Source organism: Pseudonaja textilis, chromosome Z, assembly GCF_049901715.1.
Source record: "Pseudonaja textilis isolate UNSWEBS1 chromosome Z, rPseTex1.2, whole genome shotgun sequence".
NCBI lineage: Eukaryota > Metazoa > Chordata > Lepidosauria > Squamata > Elapidae > Pseudonaja > Pseudonaja textilis.
The window spans coordinates 83,411,650-83,429,835 of record NC_142008.1 but is presented as its reverse complement, the minus strand read 5'-3'; the positions used below and the strand labels follow the sequence as shown (position 1 = coordinate 83,429,835).

Sequence of the window (18,186 nt, the reverse complement as noted above, 5' to 3'; positions counted from 1 at the left end):
GCTTTTGCAGGCTGAAAACTAGCCCCGTTTCATCACTTCCAGTAGTTTTGGAAAAACAGGAAGTGATGAAACTGGGCTAGTTTTCAGCCTGCAGAAGCCTTCCTCAAGCCTTTGGGAGGCCAAAAAAGGCCTCAAACCAGCCAAAAATCAGCTGTGAGGCACACGCATGCCCAGTGAAGCAAGTTTACTTGCAGCTCGCGTGCCGGCACAAATGGTTCTGCGTGCCACCTGTGGCACGCATGCCATAAGTATGCCATCATGTGTCTAGAGCTTGGTGGCACTCTATATCGGGAGTGCCAGATTCAATATCTCATCTCTCCAACATCAATTGGAATTGACAATGGAAAAGGAAAGAAACACCTAAGTACAGCATCTCCCAAATCTAATCCCTACAGGCAGGCAGTAGAATATCATGGCTGATACTTATCTAAAACCACTAAGACAGAGCCAACAAAATCCTGGCTCCTCCATAGTTTAACCAAAAGCATGACCAATGCTATCTTAGTCCTATGACCTGGCCTGACACCTGTTTGAAAGGGGTTATCAGAATCCAGAACCTTTGAATCTGTAACTGAACCACTTTGTGGTGACCCGTAGTCTCTCAAAATAACCCCAAACCCAAAACATATATTAAGTCCGGTAAGGCCTTCAACTTAACTTCACTGTTTTATTAGGCACAGTTTAAAGTCACAAAAGTTAATAATGAGGCTAACAAAAGTTAAAAAAACCGCATTGATGAGAGTTCTGAAGCAAGCCGAGATAACTAATCATAAACTCCAGGCAAATAACTGAGAAAAGTCCATGGGAAGAACACCAACAAAGATAAACCTCTTTCAAGGTAAACACTAATTGACTCCAGAAATTCTAACTACGTAGCTGAAAAACATATATATATATATATATATAGCTCCCACCTGCAAGCCACGAGGAGGATCATGGTAATCTCCTCCTGAGTAGACATTGCTTTTCCCTGATCCTCTCCTCCCTGCATGACCTAGGATGGATAGGGGATGGGCCTGGATCTTCCTCTGACTGCTCAGCCGGCCTCTGCCCTTCCCCAGCCTCCTCCACCTCTGGAGCCACACTCCCATTCCCTGTTGGCTGTTCCTCCTCTTCCTCAGAGTCAGACTCCACCAGGGGCATGACACACTTTCTCAATAAGAGGAGACAGAGAAAAAGTTATCAAGTGAGTGCAGTGATGGCTTCTTGAGGAGGGGCAAATCATCCCCTCCCTTAAAGAAGGTGACATTACAAATAATTATCCACCATCTCCTAGGAATGGTACAAATCCCATTAACAAGCCACAAGGGGCATGAATCCAATAAGCAAGGGATCAGATTACCAATCCTGAGATTTTGCCCACTTACTTGGGAATAGTAGGCACAAAATGTTTTTATTAATTTATTTTTATCTGTTAAAATAAAAACAATGAAATGAAAAACAACTGTAGACTTTAAAAATATATTAAAAATGCAGGAAAATTATCTTTTTGCATTGGGTGCATTAAAAGAATGAAGAACCGAGGATGATCTACTACTTCCATATCTGTGATTTTCTAACAATATCAAGCTAGAGTAGGACATTTTTTAGAAAATCAACCAGAAAACTATTCAAACATACAGTCACATGGCTGCCACTGCAGTACTTTATTTAAATGCTACAACAGATGAAGTATCAAGTCATATTTTTGATCAGGCAATGCATGAAGAAATAAAGTAAGACTCAGTTATGTGGTTTATTCTTGCTACATTTATCGTTCATTCAAGAAGATTCTAATTTAACCGTGTTTAGTTACAGCATCTACATCACCATGCAAGGATTAACAATTCTCAGCTCTTAATAAGAATTGAACCCCAAAACATGTCCATAAATAATGGTTAAAATAGACTGGAATCTTTTGCTACTAGGAATAAATAATGGAGTACTGAATTTACACATTAAATTTTGGACTAATAAATGCATTACTCTTATTGGCTTAAACTTTGTGGCAAAACTTCTTCCAAGCTGCTTCGGAAACATTGGAAAATGTGGTCTCCTCACAGTGCTGATATAATAAATTCAAGTCACTTTTGATTAGTGTCCGTGACACTGGCTAGAATGGTCCAGACACACAATCTGTTTTTCACACATTAATTCTCATGGCAACATGTGAACAATAAAGGAGATGCAAAATATACTAAGTCAGTTCTAAGCAGACATTAAAATTTAATTTAGATTGCAAAAATCAACTGCTGAAATATTAGTTGCATTGCAAAGAATATAAAGAACATTATCTAATTAAAATAATGATTAAAATCATTTTAAAGGCATAAAATATAGAACCAAAAGGTTTCTAGCTGAATACAGCCCTTTCACATAAATACATCTTGAGTTTTTTGGATTGAACCTTATCACGTATTTTATTTACTTACTCTCCCTCATAATGCACTGCAGTCAAAATAGTCCAATACTGTACAAAGTAACTTTTGTAAATTATTTATATAAAAAAATAAAAAATTTGAAACATTCAAAATGATGATCATGTTTAAAAAAATTACATTAAAAATAGATTTTAAGATGACATTCTCTGGACCTTTTTACTCCATTCACTGAGATCCAGACTGAATGCTTTAAGGCAAGTTGTCAGGCTGGCATCAGGATGATATTTTTTCAAAAGAATACGATAGCAGAGTAGAGCAGAGTAATTGTTATAAATCAGTGAACTAGCTTCTCATGTACACTAACAGAACCATCTTCCATGCCAAAGTAAACCCGCTCTGCCATATTGATGAACAGACCTGTTTCCACCACTCCTAAAACAGAAAATTATTTTTAATTATTACTAAAATACTATACATTAACTAATATATCTTAAGAATGGTATAAATTCAACTGAGATGAAATATACTGAAAGCTTCAAAAATGAAAATCCTATATTAAAACGCTACATATACCAGGGCAGCATTTCTCAACCTCAACAATTAAATTGTGTAGACTTAAACTCCCAGAATTCCAGATCTTTGCACCTTGAATTGCTGAGTTTGAGAATAGTGCACCAGGGGAACTTCTTTTCCCTTGGGTATTCAACAGTGAGAAGGGGGAAAAGGAGTCAAGATAATACATTTTCTGTTTCTAACGGGGGCATCATGAGATCATTTACGAGCAAAAGCAAAATTGACATTTGCCCACCATCCCTTTTTTCTCTATCTGTATCTCACTAGTTTTTTGACAGGAAAAAAGCAAAAGAAATAAGAACTTTAAAATTTCCTTTTAAAGTTACTTCATAGTTTGAACTTCCTTTATTGTTCAAACAATGAGCAAGAGAAGCCAGACAAGACAGTTGCGACGATTTCTGTTGTGTATTTGTAAATCACTTTATGTTAGTCATGTATGTTAGTCATATAGGATAAGCAGAGTGAGGTTTTATGCCACGCAACATCCAAACAGTAGACCCAGCACTTCAGTAATAAGCAAGTTCCCTTACTGCCCAAGTACTTATGAGCTTATTTAGTAATAAGCAAGTTCCCATAAAGGACTATTTTGTAGATAATTATCTAACTCATATTGTGAAAGCTATTCAGCAGCTTTGCCCAAAACCAATTAAGACTTCAGACATAAGTAAACTGACAAAATGAGGAAAAATGCTAAATTTTGTATTACTGACATGACTTATTTTGGTGAAACAATATTGCCACTGGAGGATGCTGTAATGTTCCTAAATCCTTTGTTAACATGCCTCCCGTTTTTGGTTACAGTTTGAAAAAAATAACTTTTTTACCTATCAGCTTGCTACAGGTTTTACAGAAGTAAACCAAAAGAATAAATTTAATCTTTGAAAGTTTCAATTTTGCTCCAATCTTAGACATTGTTCACATAGAGGTATGTATGTATACATATATATGTATTATATATGTATATTATATATATTATATATGTAAATATATGTACATGTATTTATACATATGCATGTATAAAGGTTACCTGGTATCATCTTGATTGCTATATTCACTTCATTCCAGTTATGAAGTTTATCAAATTTCCAGTCCAATAAAAAATTTCCATTGTCTGTCACCACAGGACCCTAACAAGCAAAAAGTGAAAATATTATGCACAAGACCTTTTACTTTGAGCTATAAATTGTATCAGACACATCTAAAGTGACCTGCATTTATTTAAAGAGAGCTAACCTGCAAAAGTCATACACAAATTTGTTAATGTACTGTAACTCCTAGGCAAAAACAACAGTTTGAAAAGCAAACACACAAAACAAGAATACCTATCTTATATACACATTCATTTTCTTTTTTTCTAATATAACAATGGCCTGATTAGAAATTTGAATAGAGATAGAAATAAAAATACACATCTTTATATGAAGCAATAATTAGATGGAAAGATTGGAGGTTGAAAGATGGTATTATTAGCTATGTTTAAATAATAGGAAGACTGGTATTTGAACCATGTATTGTGACTTTGAACAACCAAATAATAAAGGACTATGTCTTAATATAAGCATGTGTATTGATACTAGGATTAGCAATGGTGACCTGATTAGAAATTAGAATAGAGGTAGAAATAAGAAATAGGGGGAATATTATCAGATATAATTTTTATATAACAGAATACAAGTAATAATTTGATGGAAAAGATCAGAGATTGAAAGATGGAATTACCATGTATGCTTATATCATTGGCATTAAAATGGAATATTGAAATATTGAATAACTACTTTTTAAAAACCATGTATATTAATACTAGAATTATATGTTTGATTAATATAACAACTATTATGATTATCATTATTGATGTTTGTATCAAAATGAATTATGTCCAGGGGCCACACTGTTCATTTATTGATACTGATGTATATTTAAAAATAAAAAAAATCTAATAACATTTGAACCAAAAAAAAAGAAAACCTATCCTCTTTGTGTCAGCTTTGAAATTCAGCTGCCACATTTAATGGAAGGGCGGGGAGGAGTTGAAAATTTCAAGGTTATTCTGTACGTTGTATTAAGAAATTCCAGTTGCAGTTACTTGGTTCTCGTGCTTTATGAAGTGTAGAAGTGGGAGGAGAGAATGTGGATTCTGTGTAACACACCAAAATACTTTCACTTTGGGAAATTGCCTTAGACATACCAGATCTGTTCCTAAATAAATCAATTGGAGAGAAAATGTCTCGGAGTGGTTGATATCATGGATACTTTCTGGATGCCTTACACTTTGCTTATCAGCATAATAGAAAGGGGCTCTGGAGGTCTTCAAGTCCAACCCCCTGATCAAGCAGGAGACCCTATACCATTCTGGACAATTGTCTATCCAATTTCTTCTTAAAAACCGGCAGTGACAGACCATCCATAATTTCTGGAGGCGACCCATTCCATTTGGTTAGTTGTTCTCACTGATAGAAAATTTGTCCTTAGTTCTAGGTTGCTTCTCTCCTTGATTAGTTTCCATCTATTGTCTATCCATTGTTTCTTGTCCTATCTTCAGATGCTTTGGAAAAAATCCTTTTCTTGTGGTAGCCCCTCAAATATTGGAACACTTCTGGACTTATGGTTGATGTTGCGACGAACCCAGTAGCAGAGAACAGAGAGCTCCATTCCTGCACTGGTCTTCAGCTGTTTGTGGGCTCCAAAAGGAGCCGAAAATTGCCTTGGAGGGGAAAATTGCCTTGAAGCTGTGGAAGGGTGCTCTGTGAGATCCCAGAGGAGAACGCAACTCCTGTGTGGAACCGCAGAGCTTTTCCCTCTTTGCCACAATGGTGAGAAGAGGCTGGTCAAAATGGCTGCCACAGAGTTGCAACAGCCATGGACACTGAAGCATTGTACAGGAGAGGAGAAAGTGGATGATATATGGAGCTGGATGAGAGGAACTATTTAAAATTTACCCCAAAAAGTTTTTGCCAGAAAAAAAAGGATCTCATTATTATATTAAAAGCAGTGGTATAAGCACCAAGATAAAAATTCTAAAAATGGAAAGGGAAAAAAGGAGAGAAGGCAATTTTCGGAACATAGAAAATACAGAATATTGGAATTTCAAAGAGGACAAATATTGTTTTGCAGAAGCATATTAAAATATTGGAACCAGATATTTAAAAAATCAGATTTTTTACTATTTTGGATTGATAGTTTAAAATTGGAAATTGACTAAAACAACAGGATTTAACTGTGCTATCAATGAACAAGACATTCCCAGGAAGCAGAAAGTAATACTGATGTGACTTTGAAAGTTTTTAAAAAAGGATTGCAATAAGATATAAGAACTTTGTGAGAAGTGATTTTGGCGTGGATATTTGACTTGTCTTTGGATATTTGGATTATTGGACTTAAAGAAACAAAACAAAATATTAAAAGAAATTAAATGAGATGTCTTACCAGCAAGAACAAAATGGAAACTGGGCAGAAATGGTGTCGATATTTAAGGATATTAAGGACAGCTGGGAAAGAGTTTTTAATAAAATGCAGAGCATAGAGAAAAAGCTGGAAAGGAGCGAGCGAGATGCACAAGAAGAGGAGGAATTAATTAGGGAATCAGAAGAGAACACAGAAAAAAATCAACGAATAGACTATGATGATGAGAAAGAACAGACAATAAATATAATAATGGATGTAATAAGCAGAAAGGAGAGTATGGAATGGAAAGAGGAAATAAAATTGAAAAATGATTCCCCTGAGAGAAAGATAAAAGCAAGAGCAGACATTTTGAAAGTTAGACAATAGAACAGGGTGGAGAAGGGAGAAAAGTTTAAAATGAGGTTAAGTTAAAAAAAAGTTTAAAAGGTTACGTTATGGAGGCAGACAGGGACAAAGATTTGAGAGAGGAATCTGGGAGGCAAGCTATGAAGAAAATGTTTAACATGTTAAAACAAATAAGAGACAATGGTTAAAGAAAAACGTTATTGTTTTTAAATTTATTTTTCCTTCTTTCTTTTCTCTTCAATATTATAAAGATATAATTCAATTTAGAATAAAGTTGGAAATTAGTGAGAGGGGGAACATTTGTTAAATGTATTAAATATGATAATAAAATTGTAAATGACTCCCCTGAGAGAAAAATAAAAGCAAGAGCAGACATTTTGAAAATTAGATAATGGAACAGGGTGGAGAAGGGAGAAAAGTTTAAAATGACAGGTTATGATGTGGAAGTAGACAGGGATAAAGATTTGAGAGAAGAATATAGGAGGGGAGCTAAATATGTTTATTGCCTTAAAACAAAAACAAAAAAAGAGATAATGGTTAAAGAAAATTTTTAGTTTTTTTAAATTTATTTTTATCTTTTCTTTTTCCTCCAATATAACAAAGATATAATTAAATCCAAAATAGGGTTGGAAATAAGAGGGGGGGGGGAATAATGGAATATATGAAATGGAATTTGAATGATTGTTAAAGTGGTGATTAGTATAAAAATAATGTATTGAAATATTGATTAGTTAAATAAAGGAATTTTGGAATTTAATATGTATAGAAGTACTATTAGTAGAGCTACGACATGTCAAATGTATTAAATATGATTACTAATGTTTTATCTGTGGCAAAAGGAAGGATATATTTGATGAATAAATTGTTATATTTAAAAAAAAACTATTAGGGAATTTTCTTGGGAATTGTAATGGCATAATTGAAAGTTAGAACTGGGATGGAATTGGACAGGGGGGGAAATAATGGTATACATTTCCTTAATAATAAGATGATGTAAGTAAAAGAAAGGAAACTATAATTCGAATGAGGATGATATTAAATATATTTGAATAACATGGGGCTTAGCACAAAAGAATCAATATGATGAAATATTGAATATATAAATGAACAGGAGACTATAATGGAATATAAGGATATGTATTAATGCTAGAATGAAATAAGATTATGGAAAAAAAATAGTTAACATGATTATTAATATGTTATTGGATATAAAATGTAAAACACCCAGGTGTCATATTGTTCACACATTGATATGTATGTAAAATAAAAATAAAAAACTTTAATAAAAAAATTGGAACACTGCAATCATGACACCCCTAATCCTTCCTTTCACTAGATTAGACATACCCAATTCCGCAACTGTTCTTCGTATACCCTTTCAAGACCAGAAAAATTGTTTATCTATTTGTCCAAACCTTTCAACAGTTTTAGTTCTTACATTTTCGAATGACAGTCATATTCTATTACAGCCTGTTTACATTAGAGTTGATTTTCTATTTTTATTTTTTAATTATGAATGTTTTTATTTAGAATGTATTTTACTGTGTCATATTGTTAGTTTCTTAAATAATTTGGCCATTGCAAAAACTAAACATTTCAAAAATAAAATATCTGAAAGGCACTGAGCTGGCATAGGCTGTTTAAAGCTAAAATTCTCAAATTGGGGGGAAGTTGCAAATAGGCTTCTGATCCCTCAAGAGAATCAACTTTACTTTTTTACAGTAGTGATGTTCTGCTTGCTAGGAATACTATTGTTGCCCAATTCTCTGTCTTCATTTTCAAAATAGTCAAGATGCTATAATAACTCTTCCTGCAAATGGAAAGGAGGTGGGAAAGATTATCTTGGTCTTTGAAATTTGCTAGTAGAAGCCAACTAGGAGCACAGTATTTTAAAAGTCAATCTCAAGGTTTACAATAAGTAAAAAAAAAACACCTGGAAGAACAAAGATACTAGTCCAGCTGATATGTGGCAAAACTCAATAAGCGAAGATTTATGCAAGTATAGCTTCAAGTAGCACTTTTCCCTGTTTGGCCCATCCTGAACCTCTGCAAAGCTAGTAATTTATTAATAGCAAAAGTTTACCTATCCACCTACTCTGAAAAGGAAAAAAAAAATCAGTAATTGTTTCAACTCCATACAGATTATCAATTTCTTAATGTATACATACAGCTTTATTGACAGCCATCCTCAATTCTGTAACACCTCCAAATATATTGGTCAGACGCTTAGTGATTGGCACATAGGCCATTGGGATGACTTCAATAGGAATCCCCTTCTTCCACTGTTCTCCAAAGTTTTTAGACTTTTTTCTACAAGAATATGGGTTAAAGGAAGATGTACATTAATATTATGATACTAATAACAGCAAGAATCTGCAAACAAGCTTCACCTTGCTGAGATATCCTGGCTCTACTTCTCAAAGCTAAAACACATTGCCTTTAAACAGTACCAACAAACAAAAAGACAAATGTTCAGCAGATGATATACAATTTCAGATTTGTGTGTTTCACTATCTAGGACAGGGGTCCCCAACCACCGGTCCGTGGACCGGTACCGGTCCGTGGAACATTTCCTACCGGGCCGCCGGTTTGCTGGGCGCCGCCATCTTGTTTGACGAGAAAGTGCTTCGGGTGAGCTTTTCCGGTTGAAAGCGGCGTTTGTCCTGAAGGAATCTCGCGCCTTAGTTTCATCGAAGGGGGCTTCGAATGAAACTAAGGTGCGAGGATTCTTCAGCACCCAAGGCAAGGCAAGCCGAGCGACCGTCCCAAAGCCGTCCCGAAGCAAAGCCCATCGACAAAGGTACAAAGGAGGAGTTGAAGGTGGTGGGGAGAAGCAGGGGACGGCTGGCTGGCCGGTCGTTCAGCTCGTCTTGCCTTGTCATGCGTGCTGATGCCGGTACTGGGCCGCAGATCATTTTGTGATGCTGGTACCGGGCCATGGCACAAAAAAGGTTGGGGGCCACTGATCTAGGATACTGCTGATTATAACCAACATCTGAGTTGTTTTGAGAGGATGAGCAATTCATTGTATAGAAGAGTATTGAGAAAACATGGAGGAGTAAACAAAACAACATTGTGTCAGCATGAGAACATTTTACATACATAATAAATATGCATGCTTTTATATTGACTATGTTAATATAGTCCTTGATTTAGACCAGTGATCGCCAACCAGTGGGCCAGGGTCCACGAAAATTTTTTGGTGATCTGCAGAGAAATGTCACCTCAAAGCAACCCCCAAAGCAATTAATCCAGGCTACACGGGAACCCAAGGCTGCACCTCCCACATGGCCCGCGGGAACACAAGGCTTGCGTTGCTTGCATTGTGAACAACACAATGTAGTGAGGGGAGGGGGGGAAGGGCGGAAGGGGAGAACTTGCCCCACTTGCCCCCCACACCTTGCCTGGCCACCAGGCTGTTTCTTTCCACTTCTTTCTCCTGCTTTTGGCTGCACGCAAGGAAAGCAGCAAAAGTCTTTCTTTTTCTCCCCCAAAATCCACCAGAAATGACTCTTTGGGACCCTGCAAGGCATCCTGCTCCAAGAGTCTGCGCCAGCCAAGACTCATTTCTGGTGGAGTTTGGGGGAGAGAAAGAAATACTTCTGCTGCTTCTGCTGCTTTCCTTGCATGAAGCCAAGTCTCTCTCTCACCCTGAGAACGGAGCTGGAGATGGTATCCTGCGATCTCAAATAAAGAATGATTGATCGATGGGATAGCGGAGTGGGAAATTTTCCTATAGACATTTTTGGGGATTTTCCCAGGGTCTCTGGTCCGCAGGATTTAAAATTATGAGTTTGGTGGTCTCTGAGATCCAAAATGTTGGCGACCCTTGATTTAGACCACTCATTTAGTGACCACCTGAACCTCCGATGGCACTTCCAATATACAACCAATCCTCACACTTACAACCTTTGCAGGATCACAATCTGGGCAACTATCTCTCCCAACAGCTGCAGCATCCTGCAATCATCTGATTGCCATCTGTGATCTTCCCAGATGGCTTTTAACAAGCATACTCAATGGGAAAGCCAAAAGAGAAAGTTGCAAGACACAGTCAGTTGATGTCTCTCTTAATGATCATGAAAAAAAGGTTGTCAAATTGAGTCCAGCTATGTGATGCCTCACATAACAACTCCACTGCTTAGCAATTTTCCAATGTGATTGCAAGTGAAGTAACTACCTGTAAATGAGATATAATATATACATATATTTGTGGAGTTACATGTAAGCTCAGGTATTTTTAGAGACCACCAGAAAAGAGGCTGTGCCTGGCTTCGTCCTAAATAGGGATCAATTCAGATGTATCCAGACAAGTCTGACATGGCCTAATTGAGAAGAAAACCAATGGAGTATGGTGGTTATAGAAAGTAAAAATACCACATAGGATATACCCTATGTAAAAATAGAAAAATTTACATCCAAATCCTGTTAAAACTTCATACATGGGGACATGACATAATGCAACATTTCAACCCTTAACAACTTAAGTAAAACTAGACTGAATATATCATTCTGATATAAATTATATGAAAACCTGTTATGAATAAATACAGCCCTTTCTGCAGCTTCTTAAAAGAGAAACCACAACAAGGAGCGCTAAATCATTTTACCTGTAATCAGCAATAACTATGAAGCTTTTTGCACAACTAGCCACTATCTTCTCCTGCGTCAGGCAACCCCTGAAGAATAAAAGAACAGCTTGCAAGCTCACACAAACTAATCAGTAGGCTAATACTAAACTGAAATCCAACCATATTTTATTTTATCCAGAAATCATATTAATTCATCATAGCATTCACAAAAAATGAGATCATCATCACTGTAACCAAATAAGAATAGATTGAATACATAACGGGATTAGTACACACACGCCTCATCCAAATAGGTGGCCTCAGTAAAAGATAGTGCTTACATAGAAACATTTTTCCACTTAAATAGGAGTTACTGACCTGTGCACATGTGACATATATTTCTATATGTGACCCTTTTCTTACATTTACTCTAATTCTTAATTTTTAAAGATGATCACTGAAAATTTTGTGAGATAGTTATCATTGTAAAATAAAATCCATGCAAATATTCTGTAAATCTTCTCTCATTTTAAGGCAAAATAATATTCAATGCTACTTTCCATCCCACAGCGGCTGAAAGAAATGCTTCAAATTGCTATTTTACAGATGTCATTTTAGAACTTTTGTTTGTAAACATCAGAACAAAAACAGAGATATTTGCAGAAGTTTTATTGGGAGGTGACAAAACTAGGTTGCATTTTCCAGCTATTTGTCTTGTTTCTAAATCTGCAGGAAAAAGTTGTAATCACACAATGTCAACGCACACTGGAATCCGTTGGTTTTGGAGTCTGCCTCATTTCAGAAAAGATTTGGTCACACAGAGCAGGGTATGCCCTGGGATAAGACAATTTCCTTGCATCCTTTTGCTCGTTTTTTCAGTAATCCAATAAGAGCCACAGCTCAGCAGTAGAACACTCGGCCCCTACAACAGCCCTTACATTAATATTTCCCAACTTGTTCATTTTAATTATACACTCTATATATTCCTCAAGCAAGTATTATAGTTTACCTTCAGCAATTTAATAATGAGACATTTAACTTATAAAGCTACAAATTTTATCTGTCAGGTCAAAACCAATATATACTCCCGGAGATCTACTCAGATTTTATCTGGTTGATATTATCTACTTATCTTTTACTTTTATCAATGAATACAGAAATAGAAATTATTCTTACCCTCCTCCTTTGATAAGATTGAGGTCTGAGTCAACTTCATCAGCTCCATCAATAGCGATATTCAACTATATAAAAAGGAACAATTTGTAATACATTCACAAAATACTTCTACTATAAGATCTTTGCAGATCTTTCAATAAGACAGCCTTTTAGATCTGCTTGTCAAAGATTTAAAAAAAAAATCACGTGGCTGCTTTAAAAGTCTTCTAGCTGCAGATGTCATTCAATCAATCAGTCAATCAATAAGTTTATTCATCTATATACCTGTCCATCTCACTTTCAAATGACTCTAGGTGGCTTGAATTAAAAAACAAACCAAAAAACACAACACACACACATACACACACACAAAACACATAGCAGCCAGGCACAATCTTGTTGAATGATTTGCCAGGCCTAAAAGAAAGTAATTAGCTACACCAATTGAGAACCAGGCTCAAGAACATCTAAGAGGAATGGTAAAAGCAGAATTATTATGGCAGGCAAAAATATGAGAAAGAAGCTAGATTAAAATGCTTTATATTTAAAGGGCAGGCAGTTAGGAAGACCTCTTTATATGGTTCTAAAATGAAAACAACAGGTTTCAGGGACTCTCCCCGGGAAGTTATTTTAAAAAACAAAAGTACTTTGTAAAATTGTTTCATTGGTACATATCTGATATTCATTGGCTCATATCTGGTTGGAAAGAGTTGACATCCATGAAAAGCTTCCACTGATGACCTTATCCGTCCTATCATATGACTAAAACTGCTAGAATATCCAGCTGACAGAACAAAAGGGCAATTTTGGGAATTATATGTCTGGAGGGCATCCCAATTAAGAGGACCACTCCAATACACAAACTAAGGAAAGACTGTCCTCTGGGTACTTTAAGTCATTAACATAGAAACAAATATACCCATCACACTATTCTCTTTTGAAGTAACATTAGCAAAGCATTAAAAAAAGAGTAGTAATACACAAGAGTTAGTAGTAAACCAAACAGAGGTTTTTAAAACATTTATTTAGTTTACACTAACAACATTCACTATAACTTTCTATCCTAGAAAACCATTCATGCTTCTATTACTTTCTTATATCAAATAAACCATTGGAAATGATGTTTCTGAAGATATTGTGAAGATTTAGAATTTATTTACTGTTCAATCTTTGGTCAGCTTTTGGTCATCCAAGATGTGCAAAACAGAAGATGGGTTGAACACTTTCAGGAAACTCTTAATCAGCCAAACCCGCTCTCTATATACAATTTTAATGAAGAATGTGCCCTATAAGAACTTCAGGTAAATAGTGGTGAAATTACACTTGAAGAAATAAAAATGATGATTAGAAGCCTTAAAAACAAGGGAGCTGGCTTAGATGAGATAACCTCAAAGATTTTACAACATAGCGCGCAGGCTGTGGTGAAAGAATTGGCAACATTGTTTAATAAATATTGGCAATGTGATATAATTCCAGAAATTGTATTAAGCAGATCAAAGGAGGCATTAGGACTACAAAATCTCTAAATCTGTGGCATAGAATTGATGTGGTACAAAGAATATATCAAGGCTGATATATATAGAGAAAGCATATGTACCCGTACATACACACAATGCCAATTATCACTTCTATTTATTGGTAATTCCTTATTAGTTGGCTATGACTATTATGATGAACCAGATTCTTTGGAAAAAAATAAGTGATCAAATACCGTTAAATTATATTGTGAATGTTGGAATTATCCATTTATGAAAATCTTTGAATAAATTGTGGCTGGATTGAAGCCATTAGGGTGATAATATACTCCCAAAAGATATTTATGTACAAAGATGTAAATGTTGGTTGAGCTATGGGTTGGGAGAAAAAAAGTCTCCTTTCAATTAGTTTTGTTTTGATGCAGAATCAAGGTTTTAAATATTTTGCTGTCTTATTTCCTTCATGTTGATATTAAATCCACACTAAAATCACCAAAAACATTAACTGAGAATTGGACAATGGGACAAAGAATCTACAAATAAGCCAACCAACTTACTTCAGGATGTCTGTCTAAGTCACTTAAGATTAAGCCATTCTGCAGAATCAACTGACGTGCCTGTAGGAAAAAAGGCAATATTATTTTTCCATATTGATACATGTTTTGAACATCTTATTTTTATTCCTATTTTAAAACTGTTTTATTGTATGTATCTTGTCATAGCCTTACAGCCAATGAAGAGATTCACTCATAAAATCAAAGACAATAAACCTGCATATAGAAGCATGGGAACACACCTATGCACTAGTTTCCATAAAGAAATAGATTGCTGGGGCAATTACAATCAATAATCTCTGACTTCTCCTAAATTTTAAGTCCTTCAAAGACCCATCCATATAGATCAGGGGTGTCCAAAGGTTGGCCCATGGGCCAGATGCATTATGCGTAGGCTACGCCTACCCTGGCTCCGCAAAGGCAAAAAACACTGCAATACATCACATGACATGATCAAGTTTGACACCCATGATATAGATTGATTGATTTGTGTGTCATCTATCTGAGATTTGAGTTTGGGAGACAGAGATGGTAAATGCTGATCCAAGAATCCAGCAGCCTTTCTTAACACTTTCAATTAAGTTTAACTAGGGCTTCCAACTGTGGGATTTCCCTTTCTCTTCAGTATTCTATAAATTTTCTTTCCTGACCCACTGCAGACACAATAAGGTTAAGGAGAATGGGAATGTACTATATGAGTGTGTAAGTGACACAGAGAGAGCTAAAGAAAAGAAAGAAGGTGAATGGGATGGCTAGACAAGACTTAGATAGGTCTGCTCAAAAGTCAGTCCCCATGAATTCAACGCAACATACAAATCTGAACTGGAATTTCCAGATGAGAACCTCAAGTGGACTAATAACTGTCAATAAATTATTAAAAGCAAGAATTTACCTGAAAAGAGGTAGGTATACAAACTATGTTGAGATTCTCTTTTTTGACTCTCTCGGCTATAAGAGAAAAATCATTAGATTTACTAAAAATTTAAACCATTCACAACAATCCACATTAACAGATCTCTATTCAAAAAAATCTCCATTTAAAAATGCTCAGTACCGGGCTTCATTATTGATTTATATCCTGCTATACAGGCTACATCAGACAAGACGTACAGCCCTGGTCAACAGCTGGAATAAAGAAGAACATACACAAAGCACTTTCAAACAAATACTGAGGCAATACCAGGTTCTGAAAGATACAAAGAGACCTGCTGAATTTAAAATAGCAGCAAAGTTACCCATTATAATGTATATTTTCTCATTCTCTCTTTCTCCCTCCCTCTCTGCCCGCCCCCTCTCTCACACACACACACATCCTTCTCAGCTGAACTGACAGGCACTAGATAGAATCCACCATGCCTGGTAACTATAGATGGAATTATGGATTTTTGTGGACTCCGATCCAACCCCCTTTGCTTGCTTCAGGTGATTCTTCTCTGATTCCTTAAGGAACAATTTCCTTGTTACCTACCTCCCCAAAGAGAACTTTTAGACAAGATTCCTGGTCTTAACCATTGACTTAACAATAGTTTATTTAGTGACCAAAGTTACAAGGGCCCTGAAAAATGTGACTTATAACAATTTTTCACAGTTGTGACCTATGCGGAATCCCCATGGTCATGTGATCAGTCAGATGCTTGGCAACTGCCTCAATATTTATGACCATTGCTGTTTCCCAAGGTCACGTGCTTACCTTTTACAACCTTCTGACAAGCAAAGCCAATGGAGAAGCCAGATTGCTAGCTTATCAACTGCAGTGATTCACTTAACAACTGCAGTGATTCACTTAACAACTGTGGCAAGGAAGATCATAAAATGGAGCAAAACCCACTTAACGAATTTCTCAATAACAGAAATTTTGGGTTCAATTGTGGTCATAAGTTGAGGACCATCTGCAAATACTTATGGCAAAAAAAGAGTAACAGTAATACATACCCAATTTATGTACAGCATGAACAATTGTAGATCCACTTCCAATTCCAAGGACATGATTAGTCTACAAGGGAGCATAAATATTTGCTTTTGTAAATCAATATAGAAACAACATAATAAGATATTATTTTCTTTTAAGCAGTTTTAGTCTGGCTTCTAAAGGAGACAAAAACATGTTTCATACAGGCACGTAAAACAAGAGTAGTTCAGTATAAAAACCAATAAATACAGACTCAAGGTAAATGGCACCAAACTCAATTGCAGGAAATAGGGTTTCAGCAACAGAGTGGTCAACGTCTGCAATACACTACCTGACTCTGTGGTTTCTTCCACAAACCTCAAAAACTTTTAACCTCAGACTGTCTATTGTTGACCTCACCCCATTCCTAAGAGGTCGGTAAGGGGTGTGCATAAGCGCACCAATGTGCCTACTGTCCCTGTCCTAATGTTCCTTTTATTAGTATCCATTTCATGTATTCATAATCATATTTATACTTATATCCGTTATCTAATACATGCTTGACAAATAAATAAAACAAAATAAAAAACTAATTCTCCTGTGAACATTCAGGAGGCCAAAAAAAAAAAAAAAAGAACACCAAACCCCAATTTCTCTAAAATAAAATATCTGTACAGTTGATTAACTGTGTATGCCATAACATTTTCAAATAACTGTTTTTTATATTTATGCTTTTTTGCCTGAAAAAACATGGGAAGTTATGAAACTTATTATTGAAACTTGTTATTGAAACTTATTATTCAATAAGTATCCACAGAATGAAATAATACAGTAAAGTATTTAATTTGCAAGGATAGTAACCCAAATTACAACTCCAGACAGATCTACGAGTCATTTTTTGATCAAATGGAACCATCTAACTAATATGGATCAAAGTCTATCAGATGAGTACGAACTACAAAATCCAATTCCAATGGTGAAAGTACAGCTGAGAACCGCAGCACGCGACGAGACCTTTGCCGTTGATCTGTTCGGAAATCTTCAACCAACTTCAGAACAATCGGCAGTTTTTATATGCATAAAATCTGTAACGGATTTTTCTCGTGGGAGAAAACCAATTGCGTTCGTCTATAAATGTCAGAATACAAGTTTTATAATACCTAAAAATATTTGGTAAAGGCAAAAGTTCCAAAAACAGTAGTGAAGACATGTACTTCCGCGCAAAATCATCTCCCCACCTGCACGTGATTGTTTATCGCAGCCCAGGCGGCCAGCTTTTTGGCTTCTTCGGTCATATTCTTGCCCCCGTGGCTGCTACTCAACAGCCTGGGGTTTAGCACGCGCTCTTTCTGCAGAACTCTCCACTCGCCCCTTCCTTCCGCTCTCAGCGCCCTATAAAGAACAGCGAGAGGCTCCGTTCTGTGCCGCATGACGCTAACCCCGCCCGGCCGCCGCCTCTCTCTCTCCCCCTTGGGCTTCACCTTGGCTCTTGGGATTGCCCCGAACCATCACCTCGGGACGGTTCGCGATTAAGACTGCCTGACAAATGCTTACTTCCTTTAGACGCAACGTGAGATTTAGACTACCACTTTCAGAATTGAGCGCACGTACTGCGAACTGCATGAGAAACACCCCCCTCCCCTCACACACACACCGCCCGCCCAGAAAGACTGCATCCCGGCATTCAGCTGTATTGAATGCAAAAACGGGAGCAGATGTATTTTATCAGTATCAGCTGCTACGCGGTTAATCATTTATTCCCACAATAATGTATTCATGCACTTTTTAAATACCTTTTTGCCAGATGTTAATATCAAGCGTCGCTTGTCCGACATCTCTACGATTAAATATCCTCAATAACTG

The 18,186-nt window shown here is 36.3% G+C and overlaps 1 protein-coding gene across 1 annotated transcript; it reads right to left on the bottom strand.

Moving 5' to 3' along the window:
- Nucleotides 1-1,617: 1,617 nt before the first annotated feature.
- Nucleotides 1,618-17,693, bottom strand: RPIA (ribose 5-phosphate isomerase A). Its single transcript, XM_026717318.2, has 9 exons — nucleotides 17,562-17,693; nucleotides 16,368-16,428; nucleotides 15,328-15,383; nucleotides 14,439-14,498; nucleotides 12,428-12,492; nucleotides 11,291-11,359; nucleotides 8,849-8,990; nucleotides 3,961-4,060; nucleotides 1,618-2,792 (listed from the first exon to the last, which is right to left on the bottom strand). The coding sequence occupies exons 1-9, from the start codon at nucleotides 17,616-17,618 to the stop codon at nucleotides 2,695-2,697; spliced, it is 708 nt and encodes a 235-aa protein (XP_026573103.2). The 5' UTR covers nucleotides 17,619-17,693; the 3' UTR covers nucleotides 1,618-2,694.
- Between the last annotated feature and the right edge of the window lie 493 nt (nucleotides 17,694-18,186).

What these genes read in the sequence shown, in the direction of transcription:
- RPIA (XM_026717318.2), bottom strand. Translation starts at nt 17,618, where the DNA reads ATGACCGAAGAAGCCAAAAAGCTGGCCGCCTGGGCTGCGATAAACAAT. An exon ending in ACTTAGACAGACATCCTGAA is followed by an intron (nt 12,493 to 14,438) that starts GTAAGTTGGTTG and finishes CTTTTTATATAG; the next exon opens with TTGAATATCGCTATTGATGG. An exon ending in AATCTTATCAAAGGAGGAGG is followed by an intron (nt 11,360 to 12,427) that starts GTAAGAATAATT and finishes TTTATTCTTCAG; the next exon opens with GGGTTGCCTGACGCAGGAGA.